At 40.6% G+C, this 20,545-nt stretch overlaps 1 protein-coding gene across 4 annotated transcripts in view; it reads left to right on the top strand.

The window, feature by feature from the left end:
• The window catches only part of FREM1 (FRAS1 related extracellular matrix 1), a 167,629-nt gene that overhangs the window by 135,558 nt on the left and 11,526 nt on the right, over positions 1 to 20,545 (top strand). For 3 of the 4 annotated variants that reach the window (XM_077765043.1, XM_077765041.1, XM_077765042.1), the window contains exons 28-35: positions 3,566 to 3,695; positions 6,597 to 6,669; positions 12,180 to 12,329; positions 13,824 to 14,062; positions 14,951 to 14,998; positions 15,259 to 15,423; positions 15,608 to 15,736; positions 16,171 to 16,286. In XM_077765043.1, the coding sequence (XP_077621169.1) occupies positions 3,566 to 3,695; positions 6,597 to 6,669; positions 12,180 to 12,329; positions 13,824 to 14,062; positions 14,951 to 14,998; positions 15,259 to 15,423; positions 15,608 to 15,736; positions 16,171 to 16,286 (1,050 nt within the window). Of the gene's footprint in view, positions 1 to 3,565; positions 3,696 to 6,596; positions 6,670 to 12,179; positions 12,330 to 13,823; positions 14,063 to 14,950; positions 14,999 to 15,258; positions 15,424 to 15,607; positions 15,737 to 16,170; positions 16,287 to 20,545 lie in introns of those variants that run through there. The other variant, XM_077765044.1, reaches the window with a different exon arrangement.

The following is a 20,545-nucleotide window of genomic DNA, read 5'->3' as shown; positions in this document are numbered from 1 at the left end:
ATTAAGTAGTATGTTCTGCATGATAGTACTTTAGAAAATGAAAACGTTGGTCAGGATAAGGGGGATCACACCTGCCAGACTGTGGGGATGGATTGTGACTTTAAATTGGGTGTTCAAATGGCTTCTCTGCTATTCGGACCAAAAATTAGGGAAAAAGCAACAAAAATGTGATCTGAGAATCAACTATATGAAATCTACAATAAAAAGTATAGCATATCTAATACTATTACCTATAAATTATGTCCTATACATCTTTAAATCAGTATTATACTACACATACCTGCCTTCCCTCTGGATAGTCTGTTGTTAAGATATTTATAATCATATCACTGCTTATATGTATGTGTAAAATATAGCAAGGCAATATGTAAATTTAAAATATGTGCCAAAGTAAAACCAAAGAAGAGGCAAAAGAATGGAGATGGGGACCTAAACAAAGCAAGAGAGCTTTCTTAGGCTGCACTTCAAGATCCTGTTGTGCGTGATAGAGGGACCAGAAGCCTCATGACTACTAATCTGATTTAATCTCCACTGTTTGACCCTGTCTTCCATTCACAGTGATAGTTGTTGCGAATTCCAATTCAGCTTCCATGTTCAATCAAATCTCCTATTGTAGTAAGTACCCCACAATCACTGAGAGGAGTGTTTCTCAACTGAGGATGACTTACGCCTAAGGGACATTTGGAAATTTCTTGAAAGAGTTTTGATCGAAGGGGATGATGTGACTGCATCTAGTAGGCAGGGGCCAGGGATGATGCTAACCATCAATTCACAATTCACAGAACCACCCGAGCAACTATCTGATCCCAATGTCAGTGGTCTCCGAGTTGAGAAACTGTGATCTAGGGAATTAAGGAATTCTCCCTTCTTGCTAACTGACTTGAAATGATTGTCACATGGTCTCACATAGTGTGTGTCCATAAACTTCATTTCTGACTTTAGGTTGAGCAATAGGGAAAGGGAGGGATATTTAAAATGTGAAGATTTGACCCAACCCTTGTGTACATGGCCCCCACCCATCCAGAGTCTTCCAAATGTCCCTCACTGGCTCCTGCATCTGGTTATTTATGTGATTCCCAGCATACAGCTAGGTGACTTCTTACAGGGACAATTCCTAAGTGATTGACTACACCTCTTTTCTTTGTGTAGAATTTAAACAAGTCTCAGCAATAGGAAATCTTCAAAGACAGTACTGCAAAAACCAAGCACATTCAAAACATCTGTTGCACACATCCTATAGGTATGGGTGTGCTTTGTGATTGAAATATACACTTCTGGGAAGTGTATAGTGTGGCTTAAATTCTGTGGCTTTTCAATAGGTCTTTGTTACTTATAGGGAGGACAATTAAACTAGAACATTGTGTGATGACAGCATTATCCCATAAGCAGGACACAGCTGTCTAATCGTGGATCAGGGAAGCGCGCACACATTCCCAAACACCAAAGCCCTTGGTGCATTGAACCTGAACAGCACCCTACGTGGTGCCTTTATGGGTCTAGGTCAGCAATCAAATTACATTTAGCTTGAGGCTTTGAGATCACCTGGATCTGCAGAGTGACATTGATGAATTTTTGCTTGTCATGGTTCATATTATCAGTGGATGGATTCTCAGAAGATTGTACGTTGAACCTCAATTAAACCTTATCGAGACTTAGCTGGAATCCATCCGTATTTATCTATTTCACTCATCCCCATTGCTCTTCTTTTCTTCCTGTTTCATCTCTCTGTCCTTTGCCTCAATCCATCTTGTTGATTTTCTCCCCGTCTCACTTAATGGGGTCCTTTAGGCATTCTTTGCAACATGTTATTTTTATTGGCATTTGTCATATTCTGGTCACTTGTTATCTTGTGATTCTTTAAGCAGAGCCATTTATTTCTTTACTTCTTGACTGTTCCACACCAGAGTTGAATTCAGTCACATCAAAGACCTGTAAAGATCTCAAATATTTCTGTTATGAGGATTCTGTTTTCATGTCAAAATTGTATGAAGACCAGCAAGCCAGTGACAATAAACTTATGTCCTGATTGAATAAACATGTATGTTCATATAGATTCATGAACCTCTCCCATAATTCCATGCTCTCATGATACCTTGTCTCACTGGCCCATTGTCCTTGGAGTAAGAGACAGTGCTACTGAGTTTATCTTGCTCATGAACTTAGAATATGTGACTGTGACACATGATTGGTACAAAGACATGAAGAGGTTATGAGGGGATAAACTTACTCTCTGATATGAATGGACCCAGGTAAGCCTGAAGAACCTTGTGAAATTTGGGAACTCCACGGTCTACACAGTGGTGCCCAGAATTTCTAGTCTGCAATAAAAAAAAATTGTGAAAAAAAATACATTAAGAAACCTAGAAGAAGAAAGAGCCTGCATCCAGTTGGAAGATTGAGAATACAGTAAGGGAACCACTCAGGGTTTTTGCAAATGTAGAATGAAAGGGAAAAGAAAGAAACAAAAGTAATTGAAGTGTGTTGAATGATGATATCAAAGATTGCTTGTGTCTTGTTGCTGAAGGAAGGTTGCAGGGGTAATAAAGGTAAGAACACATTTGGAGAGAAATGTTTAGGTAACAAACTTCACATTTTCTCACCTAAAAAGGGAAATGTAGGGATAAAATTGTATTCCTTTGCTTGAGCTCAAGCAACAGGAGTCATAAAGGACTTCAGCTGGGAAGATGAATGGTACAGAAGGAATGGAACACTTGGCTTCAGATGTATGCTGGAGATTTCAACTCTGCCATCTATTAGCTTTGTCATAGCTTTTGGCCTTTAAGCTCGTTATTTAACTTCTCTTAAGCTTGGTTTCCTTTTCTGAAAAAGGAAAAAAATCTCTCTATATTATAAGGAGTAGACGGTTTCCATCCAATGTTGGGATCACTAAATCTATTGTGGGAAAAACACCACCCCTAGTTATCAGGTTCATTCAGTTGCACCCAAGCTACATGTCAGTCAGTCCCTTTATATGCATAGAAAAAGAAACAGGTAGTGGTTATAAAATCCATGCACATTTTAATTCCTAGGCACATCCTGAAAGATAACAAGTTATTAAACTGAACCTAAGTTCAGAGATCTGTGTCTGGAATGGTTCTTGATGTACCAATGAGAGCCAAAAAATAAGAGAGATTTCCTATCAATGGCCTTTCCTGGGAAAAAAAAAAAGGATGTCTCCTTGAACTTCACAACTGCTGGTTTATTTCCTCTCAGAGCACTCATGTTTGAGTCCCTTTCTTGTCATTAATAACCAGAGGACCTCTGAAAGCCCCTTAACCTTACTTTCTGCATTTGTAAAACAGAATTCTAACATTTGCTCTTTCTACTTCATGGCATTTTTTGGTAAGCATCAGATGAGATTGCTTGTAGAAGTTCTTTTTGAACTAAAATGTACCAAGGAAGTGTAAGGAATTTTTAGCCCTGCTATAGGTTGGTGAACCACGTCTGTCACCATGAAATGAACCTCCTACCACGAGTTCCATTTCCTACCAAGCAGAGAATCCCTACAGGCATCTACTATGCATTTATGAAAGTAATTTTCTCTTTCTTTTCCTCTCATGCACAGTTTGGAACTGAAGTGGTCTCACATTGAATGGTCGCAGGCTGAATATGAGGTCTGTGAGAATGTGGGCATATTACCCTTAGAAATTACCAGAAGGGGATATTCCATGGACTCCGCCTTCGTGAGTGTAAAGGTAACAAGTCTAAAATGTAAACTGTCAGGCTAAAACTTGGGTTGCTGGTTGGTGCCTTACATTATTTTCTTGAAAAGAAACCCAGAGTAACCAAGGAAATTTCAAACTGCAGGATTGCACATTATTTTGGAGATTCTACATCTAACATCTCCTTATCCTTCCACGCTTTAACTAACTTCGTCAGCTCCTCAATAAGGAATTTGTAACTCATTTTTAGTTTGTAAATCTGGTCACTAAGTCTTGAAATTTGATTTTACCGAGAGATGCATCCAACCTAGTGAACCCTGGCCAAACTTTGCTTTGGAAAAGAAACTTTGCATGCAAGACATTCAGTAGGGGTCCCCAGAATAAATTTCAGCCCCCAACTGGCTTTCTCTTAGTATGCACCAGGATTGCTTCCTGGGGTCTCAGTGGATGAGGAAAATCAAAGGACAAACTTAAGAGTCATCCAGTTTGGGGCACCTAGGTGGCTCAGTCAGTTGAGCATCCGACTCTTGGTTTCAGTTTGGGTCATGATCCCAAGGTCGTGGGATCAAGCCTGCATTAAGCTCCATGCTGAGCCTGGAGCCTGCTTGAGATCTCTCTCTCTCTCTCTCTCTCTCTCTCTCTCTCCTTCTGCCCTTCTCTCCCACTTGCATGAGTTCTTCCCTCTCAAAAATAAAGAGAGTCACCCAAGTTAAAATTAAGAGAATATTTATCAATCCAGGCCACTGAAATATAAAGGATCCTCAGTAATCACTTTTAGATTAGTCAACTTGCTATTGCTTTCCATAGACATGGACCACGGGGCACAACCTATGGCTTCCAGAATTGAAGGGTTTTTTTTAGGAGTTGCGCAACCATCACAATTCCACATCAAGAAAATAACAGCTTGAAAAGCTTTCACAAACTAACAATGGCAAAGGATCTCTGAAGGCTCTACTCCTCAATCTACTGAAAAGGGCAGTATTAGCTTTTGAAAAAAAATGGTCATCTCAGTTAAATCTCAATTACAATACTACATTCAAATCACCCTCAGAACCTTTCTCACGTAAATTCTACCACATCCACATTTGGTATTTACCTTGCCTGTGGGCATCGACCCTTTCCCCCCAGATCTGTGGTGCTTTATTGTTATTGAAACAGCAGACAACTTGGTATGTCCTATAATTTTCCAGCAGATTGTTCACGTAGAAAGAAATCTGTCTGAACGGTTTTCTAATAGTGCTTTGGTCTTCTTCAGACAACACCATATGCTCGAGTCTAGACTTTTGGGCCACATACATTCACCTTGCCAGGTAGGAAGAACATATGTGGTGTGACGTGAGACTTTTTGTCTCCTGAAGTTGAATGCGCACTGTGAACCTTTGAGCTGGGATCACACACAGCCCTTAGCCTCCAGGGACAGCTCTCCCTAGAGCGTGGGTACCCCTTTGTAGCAGAACTTATTGGCTTCTTGACCAGAATCAGAGAAAGAGAAAGCGCTTTTGCCTGTGCTTGCACTGGTTGGATTCGTGCACCTTCACCGAGATGACTGCTCCAACCACCTTGCCTCAGACCATTCCTTTTCCCACATAGGATTCTGTAAACTCAGTGGTGGTAAATACTAAGTAATTGCACGTGCAAGAGCCATGCGGGGAAATGTAACTTCCAGCATATGGTGGATCCAGGTGTACAATGGGCTGCCTTTTCACAATGAAAGCTTGTTCAGGAGGAACCTTGGCATTGTAGGCAAAGAGCAAATGGAAGCCTGGGAGGAAATACCCTCTTCAGCAAAAATATTTCCACTGCAGACCCATTAGCAGATCTCAGGGCCTCTGATTACAAATGGAGGTAATGTCTAAAGCCAGAAAAAAAACAGGAACTTTTAAGTTTTCAACTGTGCACTTCATTTCTTTGTGTGAAAGTGAGGAAATGTAGTAACTGGCTTTCTTGACCGTCTTAAATGTCTAAAAAAGTGCCAAGTAACAGCTGCCTATTGTGCTTATGCGGGCTTCTCATCCGGTAACTTTTCTCAAACTAGCCAAGGACAATTCTTAACACCTATTTAGGCTCCCTCTGGGGAAGATAAGGTGACCTGAGAGCCCTAAATCGCTTCTGGTTTTTAGCCCCAGGAGCAGGGAACAGGAGATCAGTAAATAGTCTCTTTAGAGCAATGTTTGTTGTTGTTGTTAACAACTTAACTTCATCGATGGAGCCTCGAAAACCCTCAGTCCTGCATGTGGATTGATTTTGGGTGGCTGTTCACCAGGTCTGTCATCCCCACTGAGCTCTCAGTCACTTCTGTGAAGTGGGATGGTTTCACCCAGACGGGAAAATGGATGAGACTTGTTTTAGTTCAAGTCGTCAAAGTCCCTCAGCGCCCTGGAACTCAACTTGTAGGGCACCTTACAGCTACTTGTCTGGAGCACCTGCTGTTTCTTCCCCTCCCCCTCCCTTTCCTCCCGGGCACTATTTCAAAGCCAAGTAAAAGGAACGTAATGAAATAGATGGATACTCATAACAAAGAGAAAAATATTATTTAAAATTTATGTTGCTTTCCCCAATGACTGAATCATTTATAACGAAGCGGAAAGAAAAAACAGGAAAAAAAAAAAAAGCTTTACTTTTACTTCCATTGATATTAGTATAAGAAAAAAGTTAAATGTAACATATCCCTGTAGCCTAGATCTAAAATGGTTGATTATAATTTTTAAAAAGCCGATGTGTTAAAAACAGATTTAAGAGCATGAATTTAGGGCTCAGACAGTAGAGCATGCAACTCTTGATCTTGGGGTGTGAGTTCAAGCCCCACGTTGGACATAGAGTCTCCTTAAAAGAAAAAAGAGCATGGATTTAATCTATTATGATACTAGACTAGATGTTTCTCTATTAAAATAATACTTATTTTTATTTAAAAAGAATTTTTTTTTTCTTCTTAAGGTCAAGCAAGTGTCAGCTACACTTGGAAAAGACTTCACTCTGAGTCCATCTAAACTGATTCAGTTTGACCCAGGTATATTTTGTGTCTAGAGTTTGTTTCCTTTTTTTTTGTAAGAATATGTGGAGATCGTGGGGACTTGATTCAGCCACTCCAAGAGAGATCAGTTTGGACTTGAGCTTTTGCCCCTCATATTTACTTTATCACAAGTGAATATTCATTTAAAAGGAGAAGAAACTGAAAATAAAATATCCAAGCAAACACCCAAAAATCCAGAACATCATTTAAAAAATTATTTAGAGTCCTAGCACAAAGCTGAAATGATTTGATGGAAATGGTCAGGATGTCATATTGACATGAGGCCATTTCTAAATGATTTCTCTTGGAATCGGTTGATTTGAGGAGATTCCAGGGAAGATTCATTAGATAGCACATATTTTGTTCTATATCTGTAGAAACCTTTTTGTCAGGTGCAGTAGGGGATATGAAAATATGGTGCTGACTCTTAAAGGTATTCTATTGTGTGGGATATAGAGACACGAAAGCAGCTCACTAATAGTACATTGGAACCCAAAGGAGGAGCCATTGCTCCAGCTAAGGGGAATCCTGGAGGACTTTCCAGAGGAGGTGGTATTCTGAGCAAGTAGAAGGAGAAGGGGACTTCAGGTGAGCTGTGCCTAAAGCACTAAGGCTGGAGCTACACCTTCCTTCCCTGGCTTCTGTAGAAGGGGCAGGTAATTCTCCTTCACTGTACTGCATGGTTCTCTCTCTTTCCTTCTGGTCTGGGGTGGGCATGCATCACCTGTCTGGGGGCAAATGGAAAAGGTCTTGAGAAGTAGCCAGGGCTTGTGGCTTTGTACTCTCCTGCAGAAGAGGTGTTCTGTCCCCTGAGAACATCCCGGCAAGTCAAAACTCTTGCCATTATCTGCCACTGACACATACTGCTTCAAGCAAAGGCAGAACGATACGGCCTAAATACCATCACCGCTCCCAAACTGACAACCTTAATAGTAAACATAGACAAGAACTGCCTTTCTGCAGCTCACCACAAGTAGCATCAGGGTTTGTGACTCGTTTGCTCAGGCTGCCCTCACCAAGTATCACAAACATGGTGGCTTAAAAACAGAAATTTATTTTCTCACAGTTCTGGAGGCTATCAGTTCAAGATCAAGGTGTCAGTGGGGTTGATTCCTTCTGGAGGCTGTGAGAGAGACTCTGCCCCGTGCTCTGGTGATTTGCTGGTCATTGGCATTCCTTGGCTTCTGTGGAATTCACACCAATCTCTGCCCTTGTCCCCACATGGCATTCTTGTGTATGTGTCCAAATTTCCCCTCTTTATAGGGGAGCCAATCATAATGGATTAGAAGCCTACTCTGGTGTGAATTTACCTTGACAATTATATCTGTAATGAGATTTTTTCCAAATAAGGTCACATTCTGCAGTACTAGGAATTAGGATTTCAACATACGGATTTTGAGTGACCCAATTCAACCTATAACAATAAGCCTTAAATTTGACATGAAACAACCCAAATATTGTGATTGGCCTCCTTCCCGTGATATTTAAGTTTCTGACTCGTGTAAGCTTGTTCCTCAAGTGGCCCACTTTATAGAAGAGCTGTTTCCATCATGTACCTGGTGTTTACCCACAGGCTCTTATTTTCTAGTCAACCCCAAGATGAAAGGATTTGGGGCATTTGCACTATGTATGCCCCTTTTGTGCTTCATGTGAAGGCAGTTCCAACCTTTCCACTTTTTAAATTTTTATTTATTTTGAGAGAGAGAGAAAAATGAGAGCAGGGGAGTGGCAGAGCAGGAGGCAGAGAGTCCCAGGCAGGCTGGGCTCTCAAGCCTGATGTGGGACTCAATCCCACAGCCCTGGGATCATGACCTGAACCAAAATTAAGAATTAGATGCTTAACCCAATGAGCCACTCAGGCGCCCCTACAACTTTTCCACTTTTTGAGAGCCAAGAGTCATCCTAGGTCATCTTCATTATGTGAGGTCTGTCACAAGATCTAGAGTGATTCTGGCTTTTAGTAGATTTTGAGCAGGCTGCCAGCTGCTCTGTTTGGATAGATAGGAACTAGAAAGTATCACACTTAGGGAACTTCTCGGAGGTTCTACTGGATAAGATAAATACTGATTTGTCTAGAAGAGCTTACATACTTTTTTGAGTAGATCCTAATGACTTCTGGAGCATCTAACTGGTCATGACAGTAGGGATTATTTGGATGTTTTAAGAAAAATAAATCTTGTAAGTTAAAAAGAAACAATCGTCTCCTGTTCATTGTTTTGTTTATTAACCAGAAATGGTTTCATAAATTGAAGGCTTACTTTAAAAAATGTTGATGTTTTCTATGTTCACAGGTCCTGCAAATGTTTATTTACTCCCATATTGTTAATCCTTGCCTCTTCTGGGTCTGGTGTTCTCATCCCCCATGCCCTACCCCCGTGCCCAAAGCATTCTGTTTGTTTGCTTAAAAACAGTAGCCTCTATGAAGGGTGAAGAAACAGTGAGAAATCAAAGTTGGTGGGTTATTGTAAGGTTTGAGAATTATTAGGGGGTGCTGGAGAGAAATGGGGTCACTTTTGAGGCTAGTGAGCTACGCCTTGCTGCTGTTGTACTGAACCCAAAACTAATCATGCTGACGTAGCATTCAGCTATCGTGGCCGATCTTGAGTAGAAGTGTAAACATTCTTAAGAAAATGATTGTTTTCCTCTCAAATATGTGTTCTTGAAAGGTTTGCCGCTTTCCTAGTTGAATGACTAAGTCATTCCTAAGAGGCAAAATGTTTTCCCAAGAACAGATCTCCAACATGGCACTCACTAAAAAACATTGAGAAAATGTCTTTCCATAGTAAAATCCGCTTTGCAGGAAAAGATCCAGTAATTGACCTTCTCTATAAAGTGCCATGTGTCTGCATAAAATGACACGTTTTCTTCAGCGCCTTTTTTTATGGGAACAAGAGGCCAGTTCAAGCCTTCTGAAATTACTTATAATCTCAGTGATTTAACAACTACTTTGCACCTTGAAAATGGGGGAGGAAGGAAAAAGAAAAACTCAGAAAGTTCTTACTTCCAATCTCATTAACCTAGAGAAGTTGGTTCTATGTGCACACCTGGTAGTCGTGGAGACAACACTGAAATGCAAGCAAACCAATCAGAAAGTACTTAATGAAATTTGGAATCGATTTTCTCTAACCATCTGATTCTACTCTATAAGGTCTTAGAAAAACTTTAAGGATTTTTGTGTGGGGGAGGAAGGTGGGAAGGAGAAGGGGTTCTATAATTTTTTTTAAAAAATGAGTCTTAAAATAAGAGGCAATCGGTTGGGACTTGGATTTTTGTTACTGTTGTTATTGGATTTTAGTTGACTAATGCTGGACTCTTTGGGCTTTGAGAGTCAAACAGTTCTTTGAATATTGAAATTCTTAGTATTCATATACTTTCTTCACTGTCTGGTCTCTTAGCCCTTCATGCCAGGTTTATTACAATAGTGGCTTATGTGGTCTCGCCACTTCTAGCCTCTTGGCCCATCTTCCTGGGCTCCTAAATCTTCCTGCATAACACTCAGATTCATTTCTCTAAGACATTCATTTTCAAGAGCCTCCCCTGTTGCCTCTGGTTGAAAATCTGAATCCAGCCACCTCATGTCCAAGGCGCTCTGCCTTCTGGCTACATACCTCCATTGCTGCCTTCCTACCGCATAGTCCCTGGTGAGACCTCTCTTCCAGCCAGCTAATTGACTCAGCCTTCCCTGTTCAAGGCCTTTGCTCTGCTACCTTCCTGCCTTTGCTTATGCTGTTTTCCCACTTCTTCCCTCCCAAACCTACCCACTCTGGAGCCCACATACATATAGTATTTATCATCCATCCTATAGTATTCACCATCCATTACCTGCCATCTGTTGGCAGTTAATCATACAAAGGCTTGAATAATGGACTTTTCTAGTATTTACATCCTGTCTCTTTAAAGAGGTTTTAAATTTCTATATGTCAGGGGTTGCCAATGTTATACCTCTGGTATTCTCCATAGCATCTAAAGCAAAGGTAAGTAGACAATAGATACAAAATGTACATTGTGATGGGTTGATTTAATCCATCCATGAGGTGGGAATTACATGGTATTTTATGTTAGGTGTTTCGACTTCTGTTTTTGCAAAGATGGTGAAAGTAATTGATTTATGAATTCAGTTGTTAAGGAAAACTTAACCAATCAGCTGTCAGCTTGGGTTTTATTTTTAATAAAATTATTTCAAATACACTTAATTCTTTCCCCCCTCTAAGGGCAGCCAAGAGTAGGATGCATGAACAGTTTCATCATTCCATTAGATTCTGCTGGGGGATTGAGGAAACTTTGATTAGATCATCAAATCTGTACGTGGTACAACCTTCAGACAGGAGGCTGTTATATAGATGAACCAACCGAGAGGCATAAATCTGTAGCAAACAACCTATGGGAAGAAACGAATCCAGGTTTTCAGAGGAGAAGACTAGAGGGGAAAAAAAAGTTTGACTGCTTGTATACATGTTTTTATGGGAATAAGAGTCCTCACATAGCCAATGAATAACTGCCAGAGAATCAAGTTTTCAAAACTTAGTTCTGGAAGGTTAAGCAATAAATTTGTTATCTTTTTTTTTTTTCACCTTAAACTTGAGACTTCTTTCTCTACTGAACAGTACTTTTTTTTTTTATTCCTCCCACATTTTTTCTTCTAAAACCAAAGGGGAGACCCTGTAATCCACGTCACAGAAACGGGTCAGGATTAGACAATCCCACAAGATTCTTCCGGCTTTCATAATTTCATGTTTCTGGGGTTTCTTTGCATTTCATTTTAGTGGTGACAGAATGGCTGGGGATATGTTTGGAACTTCCAAATTGTTTGGGATTAAGTTCACAAAGTTATTGTGAGCGGAGTTCGATTGAGCAGAGACAGACAGAAAGAAAGAGAGAGAGAGGGAAAAAACAACAACATTGACTCGGTCTGTTTCTAAAACCCCCAGCCCATAAATTCCCTCCAGGCGGATATCAAATACTAAGTATTACATCATTAGAAAAAGCATTTGTGGGCTAGAAGGATCTCAGGAAGTGGCGCAGCCGATAGAGGCAGCTGTCTTTAGAAATCAATCATTTCAAGGGTTCCATAAATAGCGTGAAGTACCATCCAATAATCACTTTTAACTGTCTGTAGCGACCTCTTAAGATTTTTGAAACTATTAAGGTTTAAAGATTGCGGTACTTATTTATTCCTAAGAAGAGAAGGGGTAGGTCGGGGGACGAAATTAAGTCTTGGATCTCATCGACTAACCGTTTTTGGTTGTTGTTCTTGTGGTTTTGTTCATCCCTTGCCTAATGCAGCTCACTTTTTTGTTACAGTGTTTGCACTGAAACGGAATCATCATTGTCCAGGAGCAAATGTGGTCTTTTAATATTATTTGGGAGAACAGCAGGACCTCAGAGAGTTGGGAGCAGCACAATAGCTCACTCAGCCTCGCTGTAGACATGTTAATTAATATATTTCTCTGACACCTAGGTGATTGAAATAGCAATTAAAGAGTAATTAAAATGTTTACTTCTTGTAGGAATGTCAACTAAGATGTGGAATATAGCAATTACCTATGACGGATTAGAGGAAGATGATGAGGTCTTTGAAGTAATTCTGAACTCCCCTGTGAATGCAGTTCTTGGCATAAAGACAAAAGCGGCAGTGAAAATTTTGGACTCAAAAGGAGGTATTCTTTTGATCCTCATCTCGAAATCAGGAGCGGTCCTGGCGCTCTGGTTGCTTGCTTTCAACAGCCAATGTGCCTGATAACGCCTTCAAATCAAAATGCTTAATTTCTTGTCAAGAAAGCAACCTCAGTCATGTCGCAGTCCCTTTATTCTTGTTTCTGCTTCATGTGGTTTTCCTCCCGCTAAGAACCATCGTTTGAGAAAAAGCAACAAGTCAGTGCTGTGGTGCTTTTTTTCCCGCTACCCGTTTGTTGTTCTCACCGAGGGGGAAACAATGTTGGTGAGAATCTATCGACAATTATTTTCCCCCAGAGTTTGTAGGGCTGTAATTATCTTCCTCTGTGAAAGAGAGCTCTTAATGCCTAAAATCGGAGCCCCTACGGTAGCGTGACCAGGAAAATTCTAAGAGAGGAAGGAATGGGAGAAAAATAGATGTGAAAGCTGCAGCTGGCTAGGGGAGCCCGGAGCAGCTGGAGAATATTAATGAATAACCTTGGGCTGCAGAGCCAAATAGGTCCTGGATAGGATCTGCAAAAGAACGACCTGTGAACTAAATAAAATAAAGACCAAGCACAGTCCTTGCTGCTCTGATCCCCCTCCCCCCCCCGCCAAACACTTTCTTCTGATGTGTCTGTTTAGCATTTGACAAGTGTCCAGTTATGTCCAGTTACCATGTGCAGACTTAGGCCCCTGAGTTTACACCTGTCATGTCCCATGGTATGTTTTCTTTACCTGAAATCCGCTCTCGCCTCTTCTTTCTCATCCTATAATAAAAAAAATAGACACTATCCTCTTTTCTTAATAATACTCATGTCTCCAGAACCTCTTTCGCCACCACCGTGACGGGCAAATTGTTTTTCAACAGAATTTTCTGGTTACAGGAAGCACCTAAAATACATGAACTACACACTTTGCATGTGAAGTGTAAAACATCCACCTGAGGTTCTGGGTTTAGATTTTTGTTCTTATTGGGAATGTTTCCCACAGAAGTAGCTCCGGTAAGATTTACCGGATCTTTGTTCTGTGACAGTCGAATGCTAATTTTTAGAGCTGTTACCTGACTTCACTTCTTCCAACAGTTCTGGTTTCTACCTCTAGGAGACTGGGGAAAGGACGAGCACTTGGAAGTGTCTGGGGTGTCATATGTGGTCAGTGAAATATACCCGATACGTTGAGGAACGCTAGAACACAAAGTGAGGCCGCTTCTCAAGTACGTGGCATGATTATAAAGTTAGGACAACGGTTTTCATCTGCGGTTTGTGAAGTCATTGTCCTGACTTCATAATCACCCTGAAGGTGTGCAGAAGGGCACAGCTCTCGTGCATGGAAGCTGATGAAGAGTAGAGGAGCTTCTGGCAAATGGCAAAAAGGCAACATCTGTTGGGAAAAGCATCCATCTTGGCTCAATGACAAGCTGCTCCAGGGGCTGTGTCAACGTGATCACTTCTCTGTTTGTGTACAATGACCTGACCTGCTGTCTTTCATGCCTCCAGGACAGTGCCGTCCTTCACGTTCCTTCACCCCCAACAAGCACGATGCGTGGGAGAAGGGCGTTTGGCACCCGCTTTCCCCAGGGTCTTCCTCACCCACCACTTCCGGTTCCTTTCATCTGGAAAGAAGACCTCTTCCATCTTCCAGGCGGCCAGTGGTCACCAGGGGAGACAGCCTCCAGGGCTTTGATTCCACAGATCTCTCTCGTATGAAGCTCAGGACCCGAGGGAATGGCAAAACAGTAAGGCGGGGGGCGCGGGCTTCTGTGACCTGTGGAGTACACGGTGAAAGAATAAAAAATATTAATGAGTGTTCCGAAACACTGCAGCAGGTGTTTGCTTCTCATAATGAATGGGAGCCCTGGTTCCGTGCACAATCACGCAGTGCCTTTTGTATACAGAGATGGTAATGGCGCCCCTCTTCATTAATTGTACTACTCCAGGTGATGGATATGCTGACTCATCTGTATGATTTCTGCTTTGGTTCCTTTTGTGATCAAAAGAGATAGGGAATGACTAGTGACCCTGGAACAGAATGAGATTAAGTGATCTACTTAGGTGTAGAAACCGTGATGTTGACCTTATTAGCACAGAATTCTAATCAGGCACACAGGCATGAGTGAGTGTGTGTGTGTGTGTGTGTGTGTGTTTTCTAGGACCTCTGTGTACTATAGATATACCACCAAAGTAAGGATGTCTTTTCTCCATGACTGAAACTATGAATGTCTGAATCAATGCTGATGAGTTGTGAATAGGTCCAGGGATTTTAAACACTCTAATGATTTGGGCATGGAAAGTTTTTTTATTTTTAATGTTTATTTATTTTTGAGAGAGAGAGAATGTGGGGGGAGAGACAGAGAGAGAGGAAGACAGAGGATCCAAAGCAGGCTCTGCACTGACAACAGAGAGCCCGATGTGAGGCTCAAACTCAAACCACAAGATCATGACCTGACCCGAAGTCAGTGCTTAACCAGCTGAGCCACTTGGACTCCCCTGGGCATAGAAAGTCTTAAGAAACATATGTTTTAAAATTTTTTAGACACTGCAAGGTCTTACTGGAAGGGTTTTACCCTGATGCTACTTCTTTTTCAAGCCAATTTTGTTCATATTTTGTACTTTGTTGATTTCAGGTTCTTCCATCCTCTGTTTATAGAAATGGAACAGACATCATCTATCATGTAAGCATAGTCTGAGAGAATTACTAAATTTCTTGTATTTATGGATGCAAAACATTTAATGAAACTATTTTTTTTCTGTATTTATGTATTTCTCTTAAAAGCCTGTTTTGAAATTTGTCTCAGAGGCTTGAATGGCCAGGAAAAAAATTATCTTTTTTGCATTAATCCCATTTTTGAATTGCTCATTTTCCCAGCAAATGTTTTTGTTTGCTACCTGGGTATTTGTATGTCCTTTAATGTTGTTTTCTGATTTCCTCAAGTATCATGGAATGGTTTCCCTGAAGCTGGAAGATGACAGTTCCCCATCTCACAAAAGGAAGGCCAAAGTCTCCAGTATTAGTCAGCCACAGAAGACAAGCCAAGGGGCAGAATTGCCCCAGGCAGATAAGATGGAATCCACAACTGGCTCACACTTCCCCAGACAGGTAGGAAAATCTTTTTACTTCCTATTCACCTGAGAGCAAGCTGTTGGCTGGGCTGTAAAACAGCCTTCAAGCTTGGGGATCGATTGCTCAACATGCATGCTACCCAGCAAATGAACACCTAAAGAAGGTGGGGGTGTGCTTAGCTTACATGAAGTCAAATCAACATGACCTCTCCTTCCTACAGGCCTACTTGCCTTCATTTCCAAAGAACTGCACACTGCAATTAAAGGGACTCTTCCACTTCCAAGAAAGCCTCCGCCAGCTGTACAAGTGTGATGGGATTACCTGGAGAGCCTGGAGCCCCCAAAGTGAGGTGGGACACAGGATGAACAGCAAAGTACCTTTGCTGGCGCATGTTCTGTAATAAGCTAATAGATAGCAAATGATCTGATGCTACATCCACCTGCCCTTGTTACACTTGGAAGATGAAGAGGGAAACATGGCCCAGGTGGTGTTTTACAAATCACAATACACATTCGTTAATCGATTCCACTGAAGAAAGTGTTTACTCATTTTGTTTAATCATCACAGTATCAAGAGTGTCAAACTAAAGTGTGGACTTTAGTACTGTTTTCTGTAAAAAGCCATCACATTTCTCAAGGTGGAGAATTGGGAGAAGGGCTGACCTCCTTTCTGGTGACAAAACGACTCTGCTCAAGTTAGGGGACTCCTAGGACTCTTTATTCTGAGAGCAGACTGTAGATTTTAAAGACCGTTATGATGTGAACATGGACAACTGTATTTCAGGAGGTGGAAGGTAAATCCTGCCCAGCTGGGTGGCACCGTCACTCAGGCTACTGCCACTCCGTGATCACAGAGCAGAGAGGCACCTGGGACATGGCGGCCCGAGCTTGCAAAGAACAGTAAGAAACCCTACTTCACATTAATCGATTTTTTTTTTTTGTACTGTTTCTCTTTTATCTCGTGCAGCTTCAGGGTCGCTTCATTCATTCAAGTGTTGAACTTGGTTTTGTTTTAGGAACTCCAGGAGAGTTCTATAGTTCAGGATGGATTTGGGATTGACCTTGATAATGTATTTTGAATTATTGCTTTTATGTGAAAAATGTGCCATTGCCGAAATTCTATTGTTTTAGCTTTTCTTGATCTTTTGGAGAAAGCCAGAAGGACCATTTCTGAGTTAGCAGCATTGTACATTCTATCATTTTTTAAAATTAAGTAAAGATTCCTGCCCACTAATTTGATAATACATGGCAATGAAAGGTCTTACAGTATCAGATCTAGGACAACGTAAGAGACATTGATGATTATGAAAGCAGACAAGTTGGACAAAGGGTCAAAGGGTCAGTGGGTAACGGAATACTTAGTGAGAGGGGACTTGTGGTCAAATAATGACAACAAAATTTATCTATTCCAGAAAGACTTTAAAAATGCATATGGGCCAATCCTTGACCCACTTTTCATCTACCCAGATATTATCCAGACCAAGGCAATTAGACTAATATGGCCCAACCACTGGAAACTGAAACTAGAGAAGTCCCTGGTGAATAACAGTCCGATCTTGCACTTCATCAAATTCAGAAAGTTATGCTCCTCCAAAAACACTATTATGAGGGGCGCCTGGGTGGCTCAGTCAGTTAAGTGTCCCACATTGACTTAGGTCATGATCTCATAGTCTGTGAGTTGGAGCCCTGTGTCAGGTTCTGTGCTGACAGCTCAGAGCCTGGAGCCTGCTTTGGATTCTGTCTCTCTCTCTGTCCCACCCCCACTCATACACTGTCTTTGTCTCTTTTAAAAATAAACAAACATTAAAAAAATAAAAAGAAAGAAAGAAAAACACTATTAAGAAATGAAAGAGCTAACCACATTTGGACAAATCATAAATCTGTCTCAAATCCAGAAAATACAGACAATTCCTATAAATCAGTAACAAAAAGACAACCTGATTAAAAACATAACAAATGACTTGGAGACGTCACAAAAAAAGATATACAATTGGTCAATAAGTACATGAAAAGATGTACCACCATTAGACATTGGGAAAATGCAGATGAAAACCACAATGAAATACCACTTCACACCGACTATAAAATCACCACGACTGACATTACCAAATGCTGCAGAGCAAATGGAATTCTCATGTATATTGGCAGAAGGGTAAAATGGTACAACCGCTTTGTAGAACCATCTGGCAGTTTCTTACATTTACATGCATTTACCCTGTGACCTAACAGCTCTACTCCTAGGTATTTACCAGAGAGAACTACAAGTATATGCTTTAAAAAAAAAGGCATTCACAAGAATTTCATGGCGACTTTTTCCATAATAATAACAGTTTGGGTCTGGGACACCTGGGTGGCTCAGTCAGTTGAGTATCCAATTGTTTTTTTTTTTTAATTTTTTATAGTTTATTTATATTTTGAGACAGAGAGAGACAGAGCCTGAGTCGGGGAGGAGCAGAGAGAGAGGAAGACACAGAATCTGAAGCAGGCTCCAGACTCTTAGCTGTCCGCACAGAACCTGATGCGGGACTCGAACCCATAAACTGCGAGATCATGACCTGAGCCAAAGTCTGACACTTAACTGACTGAGCCACCCAGGCGCCCCAAGCATCCAATTCTTGATCTCAGCTCCAGTCTTGATTTCAGGGTCATGGGTTCAGGCCCCACACTGGGGTCTGTGCTGGGAATGAAGTCCACTTGAAAAAGTTAAATTAGTTGATTTATAGGGGTTCTTTATATTTTCTCCAACAACAAAGAAATTGATAAATTTTCTTATTTGATAATTTATTTTATAAATGGCGAAATGAACTACTAAAACCTCCAACAATGTGGATAAATCTCAAAAACATGTAGAGAGGAAGCAACCCAACATAAAATCATACTATATGACTTTACTTATATGTATAGGAAAAACTAATTTATTAGTTGGTGTTAAAAATAAAAAACTGGTTATCTCTGGGAGATATTGTGGGGTGACTAAAAAATAGTCTGAGGTAATATTCTAGAGTGATGGAAATGTTCTATATCTTGCTCTGGTTGGTTGTTACATGAATATATACAACTGTCAAAGTTCATTGAATTGAATACTTAAAAATTTATGCATTTTNGTGTTATATGGAAACCAATTTGACAATAAACTATTTGTAAAATAAAAATAAATAAATAAATAAATAAATAACTGGGAAAAATTATGCATTTTATTATATGTAAGTTATAATTAGATTTTAAAGAGCTAATAAAATATTTTAAAAGTCTTTTTATTTTTTTAATCTTTCATTCTTTTTAAAAATTTTTAAAAATTTTTATTTATTTTTGAGAGAGAGAGAGAGAGAGCACAAATGAGGCAAGGCAGAGAGAGAAGGAGACACAGAATCTGAAGCAGGTTCCAGGCTCTGAGCTGTCAGCACAAAGCCAGAGGTGGAGTTTGAACCCACAAACCACGAGATCATGACCTGAGCTGAAGTTGGACACTCAACTGACAGAACTACCTAGGTGCCCCTAAGAATCTATTTAAAAACTAGTCAAATCGGGGCACTTGGGTGGCTCAGTTGGTTAAGCATCCAACTTCAGCTCAGGTCATGATCTCATGGTTCATGAGTTCAAGACCTATACTGGGCTCTGTGCTGAAAGCTCAGAAACTGGAGCCTGTTTCAGATTCTGTGTCTCCCTCTTTCTCTGCCCCTCCCCTGCTTGCACTCTATCTCTTTCTCTCAAAAATAAATAAACATTAAAAAAAACAAATAAACAACTGGTTAAATCAGCCAGCATTTCTTCATGTACTAATGTATTTCATGACTTAGTATGGGTATATGTATGGATACTATAGTATGGGTACTATAAAGGTTAAACAGTGGCTTTCAGCCTTCTGTTCGTGAGTGGGTGGTATAAAATTAATTAAGCTATCTTTTAATTGTATAAATAATTATTGTTTAAATGCATATATTCCCATTATGTTATATATTAAGGAAGAATTACAACATCCTTCCATCCAAATAACTGGTGTCCTACTTTAAGAGTCTCATGCTCTACCGACTGAGCTAGCCGGGCAGTTAACTGGTGTCCTACTTTAAAAAAAAAATTAATGTGTATTTATTTTTGAGAGAGAGAGACTGACAGAGGTGGGCAAGAGCGGGGCAGAGAGGGAGGGAAACACAGAAGCTGAAGCAGGCTCCAGGCTCTGAGCTGTCAGCACAGAGTCCGATGTGGAGCTCAAACTCATGAACCATGAGATCATGACCTGAGCCAAAGTCGGAACGCTTAACTGACTGAGCCACCCAGGTACCCCACTGGTGTCCTACTTGTATTTAAAGTTTGTTTTAATGCACTGAAAGCGCAGGTAGGAAGAGTGGTACACGTCTTTTGTCCCCCTTTGAGGAAGGAGCTTTGGTGTGGGGTCAGAACCTCTCTGAATTAGCCAGGAGAAGATCACAACATGCTACAAAGGAAAGGATATGGTTTCTTTACTGACAAAAATGAGAGCAAGTACAGAACTACAGTTATACTGCAGCCAGGGTTATCAAGAGCAACCTGCTGCTGGGGTTTGTTGGTAAAATATAAATGAACAGGAGCAGAGCCCCCAAACCTCAAGTTTGAAAGTAGCCTTATTGTTCACTTTCCACTGTTACTCAAATAGCAGTGCAAGTTACTCCACTGGCCTATAAGGAAGCTTTAACTGGTCCTTCATATTACGAGAAAAATAAGGACATGTATTGGATGATATCTTTCCATCCATCCACCAATGTTGGGTCACCAAGTGTCTTTACTTAGAAAGACTGTTTTTTACTCTGATATTATGATCTTCTAGCTCTTTGGTATGAAAACTCATTTCTTTTGAAAGAATGGCAATTTACAGTAACATTGATATCTTCATAGTGACCTACCTACATGAGTCCCCAAATATATTTTTTAATTTTATTGATCCTTCTAATTGCAGCTAGGTTTTAATGGTGAGTACACAGAGTAGGAAGGCTAGTTATACATCTATTAATCTAGTTATACATCTATTGATTTTATACATCCACTCATCCCAATAATAAACTTAAGGCCCCAATTAATTTAAAAGCCTAGCTACTTCCTCATGCAGTTGACCTAAGATTTCTTCTGCAACTTGGGTGGAAGCAGATGACCCTTTTACCCTGACCCTTTTACGGCAGTCTGACCTA

This window comes from Crocuta crocuta, unplaced genomic scaffold (genome assembly GCF_008692635.1).
Source record: "Crocuta crocuta isolate KB4526 unplaced genomic scaffold, BGI_CrCroc_1.0 scaffold687, whole genome shotgun sequence".
In the NCBI taxonomy this organism is placed as follows: domain Eukaryota; kingdom Metazoa; phylum Chordata; class Mammalia; order Carnivora; family Hyaenidae; genus Crocuta; species Crocuta crocuta.
Note: the sequence above shows the minus strand (reverse complement) of the source record. Positions and strands in the feature narration are given on the sequence as shown.